Source organism: Cnephaeus nilssonii, assembly GCF_951640355.1.
Source record: "Cnephaeus nilssonii genome assembly, chromosome: 5".
In the NCBI taxonomy this organism is placed as follows: Eukaryota; Metazoa; Chordata; class Mammalia; order Chiroptera; family Vespertilionidae; genus Cnephaeus; species Cnephaeus nilssonii.
The window spans coordinates 7,477,519-7,495,174 of NC_137076.1; the positions used below are offsets into that span (position 1 = coordinate 7,477,519).

General features: G+C 46.5%; 1 protein-coding gene and 1 pseudogene across 2 annotated transcripts in view; both read right to left on the minus strand.

Moving 5' to 3' along the window:
* LOC307100408 (glyceraldehyde-3-phosphate dehydrogenase-like) overlaps positions 1 to 17,656 on the minus strand; it is a 1,087,365-nt pseudogene that overhangs the window by 962,579 nt on the left and 107,130 nt on the right. The gene's annotated exons all lie outside the window — the stretch shown is intronic.
* The window catches only part of MAML1 (mastermind like transcriptional coactivator 1), a 62,483-nt gene that overhangs the window by 12,352 nt on the left and 32,475 nt on the right, over positions 1 to 17,656 (minus strand). The window contains exon 2 of the mRNA XM_079772764.1: positions 46 to 1,458. Within this exon, the coding sequence (XP_079628890.1) occupies positions 46 to 1,458 (1,413 nt within the window). The remainder of the gene's footprint in view (positions 1 to 45; positions 1,459 to 17,656) is intronic.

Below are 17,656 nucleotides of genomic sequence, written 5' to 3' on the forward strand. Positions count from 1 at the left end.
CTAACTACACGGATGCAGAATGAGAGAGCAAAGCCATGGGCTCACCTGGCTGGGAGGAACCAGAGACCGGAAAGGCATATTTCCCGGCTTTGGTTTCATCAGAAACAAGGAGTTCTGCTCACTGCTCAGGTGAGGGAGCTGCTGGGGAAGATAAGCCATCAGGGACGTCTTGCTCTGACCAACCCCAGGGCTGCCTTGCCCACAGTCCGCTTTGTAATGAGAAAGGGGCTTGGTGTTGCCATAGTCCAGCATCGACCCCTGGTTAGTCATGGCGTTCTGGCTCAAGTTACTTGGTGGCTGGTGACTCAGCAGGTTTCCATGGCTGGGCTGGAGGTAGGGACCCCCGGGACGAGGGGCGCTCTTGTTCACACTGGGCAGCATGAGCAGTTTGGAGTTGGTGAACTCTTGCTTGTAGCTGGGAGGGCTGGCAGGCTTCTCCATGGTGTAAGGACCATCTAAGGGACTGTGGGCGGAGCCCGTCTGCTGCCAGGTGGACATCTGGCCTGGTGCTGGCGCTGGGGCAGGCTGCTGTGAATTCTGCAGCATCTGCTCTCGCTTCTGCTTGGCGGCGATCTGCTGGAGCTGGTGGGCAGAGGACAGCTCGGAGGCCCCTCCTGAGCCCTGGCTAGGCAACACCACACTGGAGATGGCTCTTTGTGCGTTCTGGGCCTGGGCTGATGCCGGCATCAGGCTGGGACTGGGATTTTCTGCCCGGGGCTGACCAGAGGTGTGGAACAGAGGCTGAGCGCCCCCTAGGCTGGATGAATCTGTGCTCACAGGCCCGGATGAGGGACCCATAAAGGTCTGTCCTACAGACCCAGCCCTCACTTGTGGAGAGCCTAACTGTTCTTGTTCAAAGGCTGCTGGAGAGAATTCTGTCTTAATATTAATGTCCTGTGCCAAGGGGGGCTGTGTGGCAGAACCAGAAGACTCTGGGTCCTTCTTCTCCTCAAAATCCTCAGTGAACAGATCCTTCATGTCTTCATCGGGCACCGACCTGTTCAGCTCCTCGATCAGCTCCTTCCACTCCTGCTCGTTCAGGTTGAGGTCAGGCATGAGGTTGCTTTGGGATATGGAGCCTCCGGCCCCTGCGATCATGCAAGGCAGGTCATCGACAGGCTCCTGCTTCAGCTCTTTATTCAGGCTCAGAGGGAATGACTCGCTGGGGTTGCTGCCTCCATTCAGGTGGAGGTGCGGGTCTGCCAGACACTTCTTGTTCATGGAGTCCAGCCCCAGCGAGTGCTTCCCGCTGGCCTGCAGGGCCTCTGCACCGGGCTCATCCGGCTGACTGAGGGGGGAGGCTGGAGGCAGGCCATTGGAAGAGACACCTACTCCCATGGGAACTTCCCGGCGGGTCTTCTTGTGCCCAGAAAAGAGGTCTCCATAGCCATTCTGCTGATCGCCATTCTGAGGGGAAGTGGTACTATCGAGATTCCTCTTCACCGTGTCATGGAGATGCTAAAAAACATGGAAAAGAGTGATTATGTGCACAGAAGCATGTAAAAGGCCCTCTGCTTCTTATGGTGACTCAAACTAGGGGCCTGTAGCCCTGGCGTGCTCTCCTGATGATTTTGCCTACCCAGTTTACACTCCCCACTCTAGGAACCCCTCCCCCATTTCCTCTCTGGGGTTGCCTCTCCCTTTCCCGGGTCCTGTGGCCTCGCCTGAGTCAGGACCACTAACTCAGCTGTGGGAAAGCAACCCAGTTACAGTCGATGGGTCAGTCCCTGGACTTATGCAGGACACAAGCTTGATGCTATTCATTCAGTGTGAGGGTGTGCCCAACATTGGAACAGAGGAGAAAGAGCCAGAGGATACATATATATTCTGAGGGCATCATGTGAGTTTGGATCTAATTATACCAGAGACCAGCCATTCCCTAGCCCTACACTGGCCTTTCCACCTATGGGAACGAACACATTCCTTGTTTAACTAGGATAGGGCCCCTGGCAGTACGGGCTCTTTCTCAGGCTTGGTGGGGGCTGGCCACCAGCACCAGGTTGCATCTTGTTGCACGGGCCACTGCTAATGCCCTTCCCAGCCCTTCTAGAGCCTTGCTCAGCCCCACTCCTTTTCTCCCGCTTTGGTCCCACTCTCCTCCCTGCCAACCACGAGCATCTCCTAATCCCCTGCACCCAGTCACCAGCCTTCACAAACCCTACTTCTTACAAGACCATCTGATCACAGACGGGTCTGTCTGCACTGATTTTCTTGCTTCCCCATATCCTCAACTAAATTCGTTCAACTGCTCATTTATAAAGTCTGCCTTGTGCCAGGAACAAGTGCTATGGACTATCAAGACAAATAGGGTGGTCCCCCCTCCTCATGGGCTCCCAGTCTTCTAGGATACAGGACATGCAGGGACCTGGCTACAGACTAAGATGAATGGCTTATGCAAGCAAGAGAGCAGTAAGCACTCTGACAATGCAGGGGCAGGAATTTCAGGGAGTAGGATGAGGAGGAGAGAGGTAGTAAGTGACTTCCTACTATTTCCCCAAGTCTCATTTTCAGCTGTCAGGACAGGATTCCTCTACTAACAGAGGTGCCTAAACTTAGCCTCTAAACACACGCTGCTCCTTTGCTATGTTTACTCCTGTTACATTTTTGTCCTTCACCCCCACCCTACCTAATTCCATGGCTCCTTCCCACTGACCCTAAGTATCTATACAGAGCTATTTACAAATTTCTAAATAACAATTTTCACTATTATCTTTAAAGAGATTTCAGAGGAGTCAGACAGTAGGATGTGCTGTTGTTTCCCAGCTGCACAGAAGGGCCATAATGACCTACCACATCTGCCCTAGGAGAATGTGCAGGAGTATCCTGACCTGGGGTTCCTATCCAAGGCAACTCCGTGGACATCAGCTCTTAGCAGCAAACTACTCACTAGGCACTAATGCACAATGAGTAAGAAAAAAAGAAGAGCAATTTCCTAAATCTCAGAGTCCCCATTCTAATGCTCTCATTCCTTTCCCCCACTTCAAGATTTTCTTTATTTCTTAACTGTTAAAGCCAATTGTACAGTGCTCCAAAATCCCGGCTGAGTATTTCTTTAAATCAATATCTAGGTACCTAAATTAGCTCTGAAAATATTTAGGATTGTTTGATAAATGAAACTGTAGGGAAGAGTTAGTATAAGCAAAACATGATTCTAGGACCAAATCTCAAGCATGCAGCCAAACCCTCTGTTTACTTTCTTTTCACTTTACTTTTTTTGTAGGTTCCTCTGCTTCCTGCTGCCACCTAGTGGTGAGAGGGGGGAAAGAAGCCATACTCCTAAAATGGAGCCTTTATAAGATCCATTGTTTGACAAGTTTCCTTTGGGGATGGTAAATTTATACTCATTTAATCTGTCAGAAGGAAATCAAAATGGGTTGTTAATTTTTCTTGAATTTTTAGTCTTTCCATTGTTTTCTGTTTTTAAAATATATTTTTATTGATTTCAGTGAGGAAGGGAGAGGGAGAGATAGATAGAAACATCAATGATGAGATAGAATCATGGATTGGCTGCTTCCTACACATCCTCGCCTACTGGGGATCAAGCCCGCAACCAGGCATGTGCCCTTGACCAGAATTCAACCTGGGACCCTTCAGTCCGAAGGTTGATGTTCTTATCTACTGAGCCAAACAAGCTAGGGCTAGTTTTCTTTATGAAAAATCATTTGTTCCTCAATGTCATGTTTGGGCTGTCTGTAAACCTGCTCAGTTTTCCATTTTCCTAAGGAGGAAGATGGAAACCTAAAAGGTGAAGGCACTTGATGAGTCAGCTCGTTGCCCCAGATTAGAAACAGAATCCTTCTTTGCCCTAACAATTATAAAAGCTACCACTCCTTTTTTCAATATCTACATGCAAACAGATGCAGACAAGTTCCAAAGTAACAACTTAATTTTGCAATACGAATTGCATTTACCCAAAGGAAGCACCAGGCCATTTTCTCAACCCCTCTCAGAATTTAACTGCAATGATGTAGGCGGGGGTGGGAGTGTGAAACGTGGTGACCTGGCAGATTTTTAAGCCTTGAGCATATGCAGGATGCCTGGTATGTGCAGGGCACTGGAGAGAGCCTAGTCTCCAGGAATTCATAAAAGAGATGGGAAAATGGCCTGAACAGATTACATAAGAACGGACACAGTAATCACTTGTAAGTACACAAGACTGGCTGCCATGTACAAATGCACATGCTTGCTTCAGCATAATGTGGTATTTCTGGGTGCTCAGCTCAGAGGTTCCTGTCTTAACTACCAAGTGGTCTCAGGGGGGAGGCCACTCCCCTGCACAGGGCTCCAGGAGGATCCAGTTCTGGGATAAAACGATCTGGTGCTTGTTTCCTTCACAAGGGGTTTTGCTGAAGAAGGCTGCATGCCTGACAGTAAACTGGAGGCCCCACATGCTCACCCAGTCAGTCTTGCAGCAATGAACCCTGAAGGCTTGACTCCCACCCTAGCCTGTGCCACCCACCATCTTCTATTCTGAAAGAGGGGCCCCCACATATCAACGCTGCTCCCAGTCAAGCTGGAGTTGCCACACGCTGTGGACATTAAATCAACAGCCTGACACCCTGCTTGACCTCCTCGGCTTACATAACAGTCCCTCTACTTCCTCTCTTCCACCATCCACCACTGAAATCCCAGTGTGCTCTGTAGTCAAATTCCCCCAAATGAAATTTCACTCCGAGTTAACAAACAGAGGCAGCTGGTTAAGACAAGGGTGGCTCTCCCATCAATGCTCCTTACACGCTGTCAGCCACCAGGGGCAGCCACCAGTGCTCCCTGCCCCTTTTCATTGGGCATTCACTTTCCCTCCTCCTTCCTCTATCCTCTGGGAACTGACTGGATGTTGGATGTGTGGGTAAAGAAAGGGAGGGTTTAGGAGGCCTGCTTTCTCCAAGGCCAGCAATGATCTTCATGCTGTTAAACGCAGCCTACAGCCCTGTCCGGTTTTGCTCAATGGATAGAGCATCAGCCTGTGGACTGAAAAGTCCCAGGTTCGAATCTGGTCAAGGGCACTTGCCCCGGTTGTGGGCTCGATCCCCAGCAGGGGGCATGCAGGAGGCAGCCAATCAATGATTCTCTCTCATCATTGATGTTTCTCTCTCTCTCTCCCTCTCCCTTCCTCTCTGAAATCAATAAAAATATATTTAAAAAACAACAACAGCCGAAACCGGTTTGGCTCAGTGGATAGAGCGTCGGCCTGCGGACTCAAGGGTCCCAGGTTCGATTCCGGTCAAGGGCATGTACCTTGGTTGCGGGCACATCCCCAGTAGGGGGTGTGCAAGAGGCAGCTGATCAATGTTTCTCTCTCATCGATGTTTCTAACTCTCTATCCCTCTCTCTTCCTCTCTGTAAAAAAATCAATAAAATATATTTAAAAACACACACACACAGCCTACATTTTTAGTCTTTCCCTCTCCCTTTCTGTTCATCATCTGCCACTTAATAATTTCTTCCATCTTTAAAGCTCTTTCCTCATATTTCTTTACATTATCTTTCTTCCTCTTCTATATTTATGGTTGTTTCTTCTCAGACTCATTTAGGTGGGTGTAGGTCTCCCCTTCAAATAAATATCAGAGACCTCTCCTCTTTTCACTATGCACACACTACCAGTGATCTCCTCCATTCCCAAGTCTTCCGATTCCTATGACGGAACATCACAATCAGAATAAACCCAGCTTCCCAGGGACCAAGTGCTGGTCTACCAGCCCTGCCTCCCCTCTGGCCTCTTTTCAGGGCCCTCCCTACTGTGCATCATGTTTGAGTCACACAGGCCTTCTTTCAGTTCCTCAAAAGCGCCTGCTCATTCTGCCTCAGGGCCTTTGCACTTGCTCTTTTCTTTGCTCAGAATTGATGTTTGTTTGCTTGTTTATCCTCAACTGAGGATATTTTTCCCACTGATTGTTTTAGAATGTGAAAGGGAGGAGGGAGGGGAGGGGAAGGGAGAGGAGGATGAAGAAGAGAAAAAAGGGGAACATGTGAGACACATCTTTGCCTCCCGCACACACCCTGACCAGGGCTGGGAATCAAACCAGCAATCCAGGTATGAACCCTTGACTGGGAAGCAAACCCGAGACCCTTCAGTGTGTGGGCCTATGCTCTAACCACTTAACAACACCAGCCAGGGCCAGAATACTTTTTCCCTTTATCTTCTCAGGGTAGCTCCTCTCTCCAGTCATTCTCTGAATACCTACTCCTTCCCCACAGTCACTCTCTATCTTATTTTCTTGTTAATTCCCCCACAGAAGGCACTCATTTGAATGGGCATAGCTCCCCCCAATTAGAATGAAAAGCAGAGACCCCAGTACCTAGAACAGTGCCTAGCACTCCATAAATATTTGTGAACGAATGTGCTATCTCTCACCTAACCACGTTTAAGAGTTCCAGACTCCTGTCTGTCCAACTACCTACCTGGTTTGCTCTACTAGGGGGTACACAGATACCTAAGACTAAATCTGTACAAACCTGAAACAGTGACTCCCTAGTCCTATTTGCCTTTCCTCTGTTCCTGCCTTGGAGAATGTCATGACTATCGACCCAGTAAAGCAAACTGGAAACCAGGGAGCCACTCTTGCCCCTCCTCCTCTAGTCCCTGCACTGTCAGTATCCCACTCCTATTGAGTCCACCTCCTTAGCATTTCTTGAATCCACATGCTTCTCTCCTTTCACTGACTGGGATTACGCTAACCTTTCACTGACTGGTTGCCTCCTGGACTGGTTGCCTCCTTAACTGACTGGAATTACTCTAACCTTGTCTAAAGCTATCTTGTCACAACCCTCTACCTTCATCTGTGTTCCACACTACGGTCGCAGAGTTCATGCTGAAGGGCAAATCTGATCCACTCACTCTTTTGCCTAAAGCACTTCCATGGCACCTTGTTGCCCTCAGGTCTTATGGTTCTGAGCTTAGCTCTGCTGTCCTGGCTCTGGCACTAGTGTAACTCCCCACCAACTCTCCAACCACATCAGTGGTGCGGCTCATTGGAACTCCTCAAAATATAGGCCAAAGGAGAGAAAATCATATCTTTTTAAGGTAACAATGGTTAACCTAATCCCATGCTGCCTTTTCCTTTGCTCCGGAGTTCTTCTAGCACACTGCACATACACTCAGGATCCTCAGGAACCCTGTGTAGCAAAAGATCCCCTTTAGGTAAAGTGAGTCTATTTTTATGTAACATTCAAGGTTTCAATGATTTGAGGAAAAATCCTGAAAATCCAAGTCAAGTAGCAACTTTAATAAGACACGAATTTGGGACAAGTCATGACTTCCCAGTGCGCCTCGCTGAGCACTTCGCACCTGTACTTACTGTTCCCCAATGTGTTTCAGAAACTCAGTCCACCTTCAGAGGCACCCCAAGACTGGGTGCTACTGCTCTTGTTTTATAGCTGATGGATGTCAGAGACTCCATGAGATTTCCCGAGGACTGAGGAGGATCTGCTGCTGATGCCCACAGCCCTGCCCTCCCCTGGTCGTGAGGCTCCATTTAATCCCACTTTCACCTGGGAAGCTAAAAGAGGATTCTGGGAGCAGCAGGGAGTGAGTCAGAGCTTCAAACTGTAAGACAAAAAGCACCTCCCCTAGATCAAGCACAAAGAGCTCCATCAAGGTGTCCTTACCAGAAAAACAGGCTGTGTTATGAGGAAACCCCCTATACCAGTGCCACAAACATTCCTTTGTAAACTATTTAAAGAAAAAGAAAAATTATCACAGAACTGTCTATAATCTGCTACTAAGAGTCCCATTTTAAAGACATTATTTATCTTGTTAGTTTGGTACCTCACTGATTTAGGAGCATAGGGAGCACTAAAGAGATCTGCAAGCACTAGTCCTTGCCAATGAATCGCCTATAAGGATACACCAAAAATAGTGTATTACTGAGAACTGCCTTTTCCAGAACACTTTAGTTTGGTACCTAGACATTTTACTATCACCTTTTTAAACTTTTTGTTTTTAAAGAATTATAGATTCATGCCCTGGCCAGGTAGCTCAGTTATTTAAGGTGTCGTCCTGTGCACCAAAAATAAAAAATAAAAATAAATAAAATAAAATAAATAAAGGTTGCAGGTTCAATTCCATGTCAGGGCACATACCTAGGTTGTGGGTTGCATCTCCAGTCTGGCATGTCCAGGAGGCAACCAGTTGACGTTTCTCTCTCTCTCCCTTCCTCTTTCTAAAATAAATGGAACATATCCTTAGGTAAGGAAAAAAAAGAATTATAGATTCATAGGAAGTTGCAAAGAGATTACAGAGAGGTCTCCTGTTACTCTTCACCCAGTTTCCCCCAGTGGCTGTATTTTACATAGTTACAGCACCTTATCAAGCGGGAAGACCACAGTTGGTGTCACTGGAGCATGTAACTCGCATTTTTAAAATAAAAAGCTTGGCATACACCTATGGGTGAGGACGAGGGGGGGTAAGGGCATGGGGTGGGGTGGGAACCAGGTAGAGGGGAGCTATGGGGGGGAAAAAGAGGAACTGTAATAATCTGAACAATAAAGATTTAAAAATAAATAAATAAATAAAATAAAAAGCTTGGCCATATGTTTTACACAATGTAATCTCTTCCTATCCTAATAGAAAAAACCAGGGGCCGTCATGACTGAAACAACCAGACAGACGACTGAACACAGGCTGCGTGGGGTGACAAGGCTGGCAGAGAGGTTAGTGACGGACGACCAAACGACTGAACATCAAGCTGTATGGGGCGACCAGACCGGCAGGGGGAGCAGTTGGGGGCGACCAGGCAGGCAGTCAGGTGAGCAGTTAGGAGCCAGCGGTCCCGGATTGTGAGACAGATGTCTGACTGCCGGTTTAGGCCCGATCCCCGGCAGTCAGACATCCCCTGAGGGATCCCGGATTGGAGAGGGTGCAGGCTGGGCTGAGGGGACCCCCCTCATGCATGAATTTCGTGCACCTGGACTCTAGTCTACACTAATAAAAGAGAAACATGCAAATTAACCATCACTCCGCTACACCCACAAACCACACCCACCAGCCAATCAGGAGCGAGTATGCAAATTAACCCAACCAAGATGGCAGCCAGCCATGGAGCTGGAGCAAGCAGGAGGCTTGGGTTGCCCCGGCAATGGAGGAAGCCAAGCTTCCCGCCCGCCCTGGCCTCCGCTCAAGGCTACAAAGTTTCAATTATAGAAGATAAATAAATCCCAACAAAAATGGCGGTGGCCACAGAGCTAGAGCTAGAGCTGAGAAGAAGGCTTGGGTTGCCCCTGGCGATGGAGGAAGTCAAGCTTCCCACCCTGGCCGGCCCTGGCCTCCGCTCAAGGCTACCAAGTTTCAATTATAGAAGATAAATAAATCCTAGATACTTGCTTCCAGCCGGCCCTGGCCTCCGCTCAAGGAGGCGCTGGGAAAAAAAAAAAAAAAGGAGGGGCTGGGACCTTGGGTCGCCGGGGGGGTGATCAGGCCAGGATGGGACAGCAGGGGCCGTTGGGGGTAAGCAGACCAGCAGGGGGGCCAGTTGGGGGTGAGCAGGCCGTCAGTGGGGGTCAGTTGGAGGTGATCAGGACAGTGGAGGGGGGCAGTTTGGAGTGAGCAGGCCAGCAGGGGGGCAGTTGGTGGTGAGCAGGAAGGTGGGAGCGAGCAGGCCAGCAGGGGGGCAGTTGGGGGTGAGCAGGCTGGCACGGGGGACAGTTGGGGGTGATCTGGCTGGCGGGGGAGGCATTTGGGGGCGAGCAGGCCAACAGGCAGAGTGGTTAGGGGCAATTAGGCAGGCCGGCAGGCAGGTGAGCGGCTGGAGCCAGCAGTCCCGGATTGTGAGAGGGATGTCCGAGTGCTGGTTTAGGCCCGATTCCTGTAAACCGGCAGTAGGACATCCTTTGAGGGGTCCCAGATTGGAGAGGGTGCAGGTTGGGCTGAGGAACACCCCCCACCCCATGCACGAATTTCATGCACCGGGCCTCTAGTATGATTATAAAGCAGGAAGGACAAATTTACATTTTATACCGAGAAACAAAATTGCTAAATAGATTGCTTCTTGCATTTTGCAGACAGTTTGTATATTCTCTTTTCTACAAAAACAAAACAAAACAAAACAAAACAAAAACAACCTATTTGGGAAGCCATGTGAGGCTCAAAAGTTGATGATAAACATGAAAACAAAGTAGGTTATCAATAAATGGCTGTGGCCCAAGACTCCTTGCTTTCTTGACCTGCATAATGAAGATCCTGAGTAAGATGATCTAAAGTTCCACTCAGGTTTAAAGGTTTATAACCTCATCCAGCTAATATCAATGACTGCCCTATAAAGGGAGTTGCCCTGGTGGTTCATGCAGTACTCACTCACTGAGATTGTACTATGTGCCAGACACTGTGCACAAAATAATGGTAAAGTCAGCTATGCACTAGGTTTTTACTATACTAGGCAGGGCACTAGGCACAGGGGATAAAAAGATAAATAAGACAGTTCTGCTCCCATAAGCTGAGATGTGATGAAGAAGCTATGAAGGCAGGCCAGAATATTAATGGAAGCAAGAGAAGGGAGGGTAGGTTAGAATTCCTGGAGAAGGGGACACATTAAGTGGGAATGGGCTGTGATTTAATGGAAAATTTCAAAAAATACACAAAACTAGAGAGAACAATATACCGAAGCCTCATATGCTCATCACCCAATTTATTTTATTAAAAAAAATATTTTTATTGATTTCAGAGAGGAAGGGAGAGGGAGAGATAGAAACATCAATGATGAGAGAGACTCATTGATCAGCTGTCTCCTGCACGCCCCCTACTAGGGATGGAGCCTGCAACCCGAGCATGTGCCCTGACCAAGAATTGAATCGTGACCTCCTAGTTCATAGGTAGACACTCAACCACGGAGCCACACCAGCCAGGCGCCCACCCCTGTATTTTTACACCCATATTCATAGCAGCATTATTCATAATAGTTAAAAGGTAGAAGTATCCCTAGAGTCCATCAGTAGGTAAATGGATACATAAAATGTGGTATATACATACAATGGAATATTACTTGCCTTAAAAAGCAAGGAAATTCGGACATATGTTACAACATGTATGAGGACAATATGTTAAGTGAAATAAGCCAGTCACAAAAGGACAAATACTGTAGAAGTCCAATTATATTAGATACCTAGAGTAGTCTAATTCATAGAGACAGAAAATAGAATGGGTGGTTCCTAGGGGCTGGGGGAAGGAAGGAATGGATAGTATTTAATGAGCACAGAGTGTTAGTTCTGAGATGAAAAGAGTTCTGGAGATGGATGGTGGTGACAGCTGCACAACAATGTGATTGCACTTAATGACACTAACCTATAAACTTCAAAATGGTTAAAACAGTAAACTTTATGTGTATTTTACAATTTAAATTTTTTTAATTATTTATTATTATCCTATATTCCATCATTGTTCTTGTTTCATTCATACGCTACCACTGGGCTAAATCACACCATTTCTTCTTAAATACTTCAGCCTGTATTACTAAAAAATAAAAACACTTTAAAAAATAACCATGACACTCTTACTGAATGTGAATGTTTATTAAAAATCAAATTGTTGTTACAGTTGGGTTATTCAAGTCAGGATCCAGCACACTATATTTAGTTGACATGTTCTTAAGACTCTTTAAATATGTAACAGTTCTCTCTCCATTTTTTCCTTTGCTATTTATTTGTCCAAGACAGTCACTTGTCCTGTAGAATTTCCCACTTCCATAGCTGGCTTATGCCCCCATAGTGTCCTTCATGAGTTTATTTTTTAAAAAATTGATTTGAGAGAGAGGAAAGGAGAGGGAGAGAGAGAAACATTGATGAGAGAGAACCAACGATCAGCTGCCTCCTGCATGCCTCCTACTAGGGATGGAGCCCACAACCTGGGCATGTGCCCGGACCAGAATCAAACTGGTGACCTCTTGGTGCACAGGACGATGCTCAACCAACTAAGCCATATTGGCCAGGGCTATGAGTTCTTTTATCCTCTGTATTTCTAGTAAACTTGATCAGATTCAGATTTTTAAAAGATATATACTTGTAGGTGATGTGCTGCATGCCATTTTAATAGGATATTAGCAGATGAGGTCAGATTTGCATTTTCATAAGCTCATTACAGTGATTGTGTGGCTAATGGATTTTAGGGAAGGAAGCTCAGCCAGCATGACCAACCAGTAAAATGCAGAAATAGTTTGTAAAAGAGATGAGCCCTGCTGTGAGTACTGGAAAAAGATGATTTCGGAGGTAGGGTGGAAGAAAATTGTTGCCCCCCCCCTTTTTTTTTTAGAGAAATGGGAGCAGAAATGTAAAGAATCTGAGATAGAGAAATTAGGGGTAGAAAAAAGGCAAGAGAAATAAAAACTTCCAGATACATAGTCAGTACCCAAGGATAAATGTTTGTTGAAGGAATGACAGAGAGGGAGAGGAGGCTAAGGGGGAAAGAGGCTATGAACTCGACTGTATGTTCCTTGAGGCAGAAATCATCTTATACTTTTCATTTCCCCAATTCCAAGTACTTTGTACAGGGTTTGTGCACTTAAAACACAAATGTTTTTGTTAACTTCTATATAAAAGGAGAAAAAAACTAGAAGGATGGGCCTGAGGGGGTTGAACTATTACTTGGCCCTGGCTTCCTCCATGGGAAACAAGATCCCATGTGCTGGGTTGCCTCAAAAGTAGTGTACTCTGTAGACATTTGTATTCTGGACCTTAATCTAAAAATAAAAACCTGCCTCTTCTTATCCTTAAAAAAAAAAGTGAGGGGGGTGGGGAAGACTGGTTGGTAGCCAAAGAGGGTCAAAGAAGGGTTATTTAGAAGTAAAACTTGAGCTCACTTACAGAACAGCAGCTCAGCCTAATTCTCTCTGAAATCCTCTGGAACTCTTATTCTATGAATCCAGCCAGGCATCTATAATAATAAAAGTGTAATATGCTAATTAGATTGGACATCCTTCCGGACGACCATCCAGATGAAGCCGGGGCTGCCAGGGAAGCCCGGGCCCCGGGTGCCTGCTGGTGGCTGGAGGGAAGCCCAGGTCCCGGGTGCCAGAGGGAAGCCCGTGCCAGCAGCCAGGGGAAGGAAGGCCTACTCTTGCATGAATTTCGTGCATCAGGCCTGTAGTTCATACATAAATATGAAAAAGGATGTATCATGGAAGTCTACTGAAAGCCTAAAACCATGATCTTCCCATTGAGAGGGAAATTCTCACTGAAGGGACTATGCATATGAGTGATGTCCTTCTCTTCCAAAGCCAAGCCCTTCACCTAGGTTCTCTATCCCACCCGCCTCCAGCCTTTTCAAAGTCCTTGTTCATTCAATTACCACCTTTTCCTCTATTTTCCATTCATCCCCCTCTTTACTAGTTCTTTCGTCCCCTCAGCACTAATAAATGCTTAGTATCTCCCATCTTTTAACCTCCCTTCTACTATAGATAGCATTTAGCACAGTTAAGAGCACAGCTAGACAAGGTTTGAATCTGAGTTTGGTTGCTTAACTGTTGTGTGCTCACAGGCAAATTACTAAACATCTTGAGGAGTTTGGTTCCTCATCTAAAAAGAAGTGGGGGAGGGAGCAGAGCCACTCCCTGGGGGCCTGCGAAGCACCTCTGAAAACATTCTTACTGTTCAGCTAATCCTCTTCTTTCCCTTCAGAATTTCATCAAAAAACGGGTCTCTACTTTGTCATACTCACCAAGGTGACCGACCTCCTGATTCTTAAATACAAGGGACAAGTATCAAACTATATTTACTTGACCTTTCTGAGGCACTGAGCTCAATCGACCACTCCTCTCTTCTCTAAACAGTGTCTTCTCCCTTCAAGGTTCACTCAACTGCTCTCTGGACCGGCTCCTGCCTCCAAGGCCACTCCTTGTAAGCTGCCCCATCTCATGTCTACTCCTTCAGTGATGATGACTGCAGGGCCTCCACCCTTTTTTGTTATTATTAATCCTCAACAAGGATATTTTTTTCATTGATTTTTAGAGAGTGGAAGAGAGGGATGAAGGGAGGAGAAAGAGAGAGAGAGAGAAACATCCATGTGAGAAAGACACATCAATTGGATGCCTCCTGTATGAGGCCCAACCAGGGCCAGGGATTGAACCTGCAACCCAGGTACGTGCCCTTGACTGGGAATTGAACCCAAGAGCCTTTGGTGTGTGGTCTGATGCTCTAACCACCGAACAACACCGGTCAAGGCAGGGTCTTTACCCTTTTCACTGCTGTCCACACTCAGGGTCTGAGCTGCAGCCTGACAACCTGACACAGAGTAGGCACTGGAATGCTTACTGAGTGAACATTTCCCAGATCATCTTCTTTGTGCCCAGCCCACTCGCCTGTGTTCTAGACTTGCGTATACAACTGTAAACTGGGAATCTCCACATAGATACCAGAACAGGATAGCTTCCAAACTTGGCTCTTTCCTTCCTCCCTTTCTCTCATGCTCTCTTACTAGGTGCATGGCTCAATCCTTGTCCTCTCAAGTGACCAGACATTGAGTTCTACTGATTCTACCTTCTACATCTCCCTCCAAGCCACCTCTATCTTAGTTCAACTCATTTTTTAACCTAGATTACTGAGATAATGTCATGCTGATCTGTTTCTATTCTCTGTTAACTCACTAGTTATGATGTATGTTATCAGTGTGATCTCTATGAAACACATATCTGAACCATTTAAAACCCCTTCTTACTTCCTTCCCCAGCACTTAGAGGTGAAGTTCAAATGCCATAAGGGCCTGTTTGATCTGATCCCAATCAACTTCGCCACTTAATCCCTTAAAGCCCCTGATTTACACTGAACTCCTTCAGGACTGAGAATGTACCTTTAGCCTGGCAACCTCCTAATAGTCCTTTAAGATTCAAACATCAATTCCTCTGTAACATTTTCCCCCTGACCACTTAACCCACACCAGTCCAGTTCCCTATTCCATTCCTAGTGCTCTAACAGAAATGTGTACATATACTTACGTTTCACATTCACAGTAAAGCACCGGAGTCATATTGTAAATATTCACAGGCCTGCTTCTCTGCATCTCCCCCTTCCATGGAGGACAACAGCCTTGCCCGTTTCATCCCGAGCACCAGGTCCAATGGTCAGCCAGTTACAGGCACCCTCCCACCTTCGTCTTTGCTCCCCTTCAGCCTCATGGGTATTTGCCCTTCAGTGTCACAGGTTTTCTCTCTGCCCAACAATGGAAGCAGTTTTCCGGACAACCTACAGAGTTAGTCTGTACTACTATCCCCAATTTCAAGATGAAGGCACTGAAGCTGAGAGAAGTTAAACAATTTGGAAAGTGAGCATGAACCAGGATTTGAACACAGATCTATTTCATTCAAACTCATTTCTCAAAGTCCAAGTTTTGTGGCTCCTTCAAATGTGCCTCTTTTTCACCTCAAAATTTCCTATCAACTCTTTTCTTTCCCTCTTCGCTGAGAGGGAACCATCTCTCTTTGCAAAGAATAACTCCCTTCAGCTGCACTTTTATATTCCCTGTGGAAATGCCTCATTTGAGGCTTTTCCCTTTCAAATTCTTTCCCTCCCCACCTCAAAAATAACTTCAGTCTGTTTTGTTCTGGAGCACTGGTTCTCAAAGGGTCGTTTAAGAGCAATAGTACCAGCAGCACCCAGGAACCTACTTGAAATGTAAATTCTCAGGCACCACCGCAGCCCAATGAGTTAGGAACTTGGAGTGGGCTCAGGAAACAGTTTTTTTTTTTTTAAATATACTTTTATTGATTTCAGAGAGGAAGAGAAGGGGGAGAGAGATAAAAACATCAATGATGAGAGAGAATCATTGATCGGCTGCCTCCTGCATGCCCCACACTGGGGATCCAGCTGGCAACCCGGACACATGCCCTTGACTGGAATCGAACCAGATACCCTTCAGTCTGAAGGCTGACACTCTATCCACTGAGACAAACCACCTAGATCTAAAGATTTTTTTTAAAAATATTTTTTATTGATTTTTTTTTTTAAGATAGAGAGAGGAAGGGGGAGGGTAGAAGATATAAACATTGATTGGCTGCCTCTTGCACACCCCTACTGGGGATTGAGCCCACAACCCCAGCATGTTCCTTGACTGAGAATTGAACCCGTGACCTCCTGGTTCATGGGTCAACGATCAACCACTGAGCAACACCAGCCAGGCAGGAAACAGTTTTAACAAGCCCTCCAGATGTAGTCACATTAAAAATAAAGAAACAGCCCTAACAGGTTTGGCTCAGTGGATCAAGCATCAGCCTGCAGACTAAAGGGTCATGGGTTAGATTCCGGTCAAGGGCATGTACCTCGGTTGCAGGCTTGATCCCCAGCCCTGGTCGGGGCATATGCGGGAGGCAACCAATTGATATATCTATCTCACATTGATGTTTCTCTCTCTGTGACTCTCCACCTCCCTTCCACTCTTTCTCTAAAAATAAAAATCAATGGAAAAATGTATTTGGTTAAGGATTAACCAAAATAAAAATAAATAAACCAGCAGCCAAGCAATGATTCTCTCATCTTTGATGTTTCTATCGCTCTCTCTCCCTCTCTGAAAGCAATAAAAACATAATAAAGCTATTTCTGCTTTGTACTAGTATTCTTTCCTGGTACTAAGTTTTTATTTTATTTTTTATTTTTTTTTAAATATATTTTATTGATTTTTTACAGAGAGGAAGAGAGAGGGATAGAGAGTTAGAAACATCGATGAGAGAGAAACATCGATCAGCCGCCTCCTGCACATCCCCCACTGGAGATGTGCCCGCAACCAAGGCACATGCCCCTGACCGGAATCAAACCCGGGACCCTTGAGTCCGCAGGCCGACGCTCTATCCACTGAGCCAAACCGGTTTCGGCCTGGTACTAAGTTTTTAAAATCCAATGTATAGTTTACAGTTTTGGTACAATTCAATTTGGACTAGGCATATTTCAAGTGCTTAACAGCCATCCGTGGTTGGTGGCTACCATACCGGATGGCACAGCTCTAGAAACTAGTCTTGGACTTAGGTTTTCAGAACAGTGGACGGCTCCTCCTTGTAGCCTGACCTCCCGCATCAGAAAAGCTGAACTCCAACACACCAGGCCCCTCTGGACAGGACCTGAAGTACTCGACCTTGCCCCTCCTCTCTCTTTCTTCCAAAACCCTTCTCATAATCCTGTTCAGTGTATTCAATAGGAATCTACCAAGAATTCAACGAACCAGCCAGTCCCTGTCCGGGTCCTGGAGATACAGCACGGAACAAAACAAACCCATCGCTCCCCTGGAGCCCACATTTTAGTTGGCTTTTGCTCCTGAGAAAATAAAACATGGAAAGAAAGGGAGTTTGTGGGCTTATGATTTTAAATTAGGTGCTCCGGAAAGGCCTCATTGGAGTGTGAAAAATGTGAGCCAAAGTCTGCAAGGCAAAGAGTGTGCGGTGCTAACATCTCCAGAAGAGGGTCCAGGCAGAGGGAAGAGCAATGCAGAGGCCAAGTGGGAGCATGCCTGGGGGCTAGGGATGAGGAGCACGAAGAGATGGCACTAGAGGGGCAGGAGTGCCAGACTGTATAGAGCCTGGGGGCCCAGGTTAAGGGTTGGCTTTTCCCCCCACGTGAGATGGAAAACCTGTGGTGGGGTCCAACAGGGGAATAAGATCATTCTGGCTGCTGGATGGAGAGCAGAATGTAGGATAGCAAGGGAAAACAGGGCGACGGATTAGGAGGCAATAATCCAGGTTAAAGAAACAAC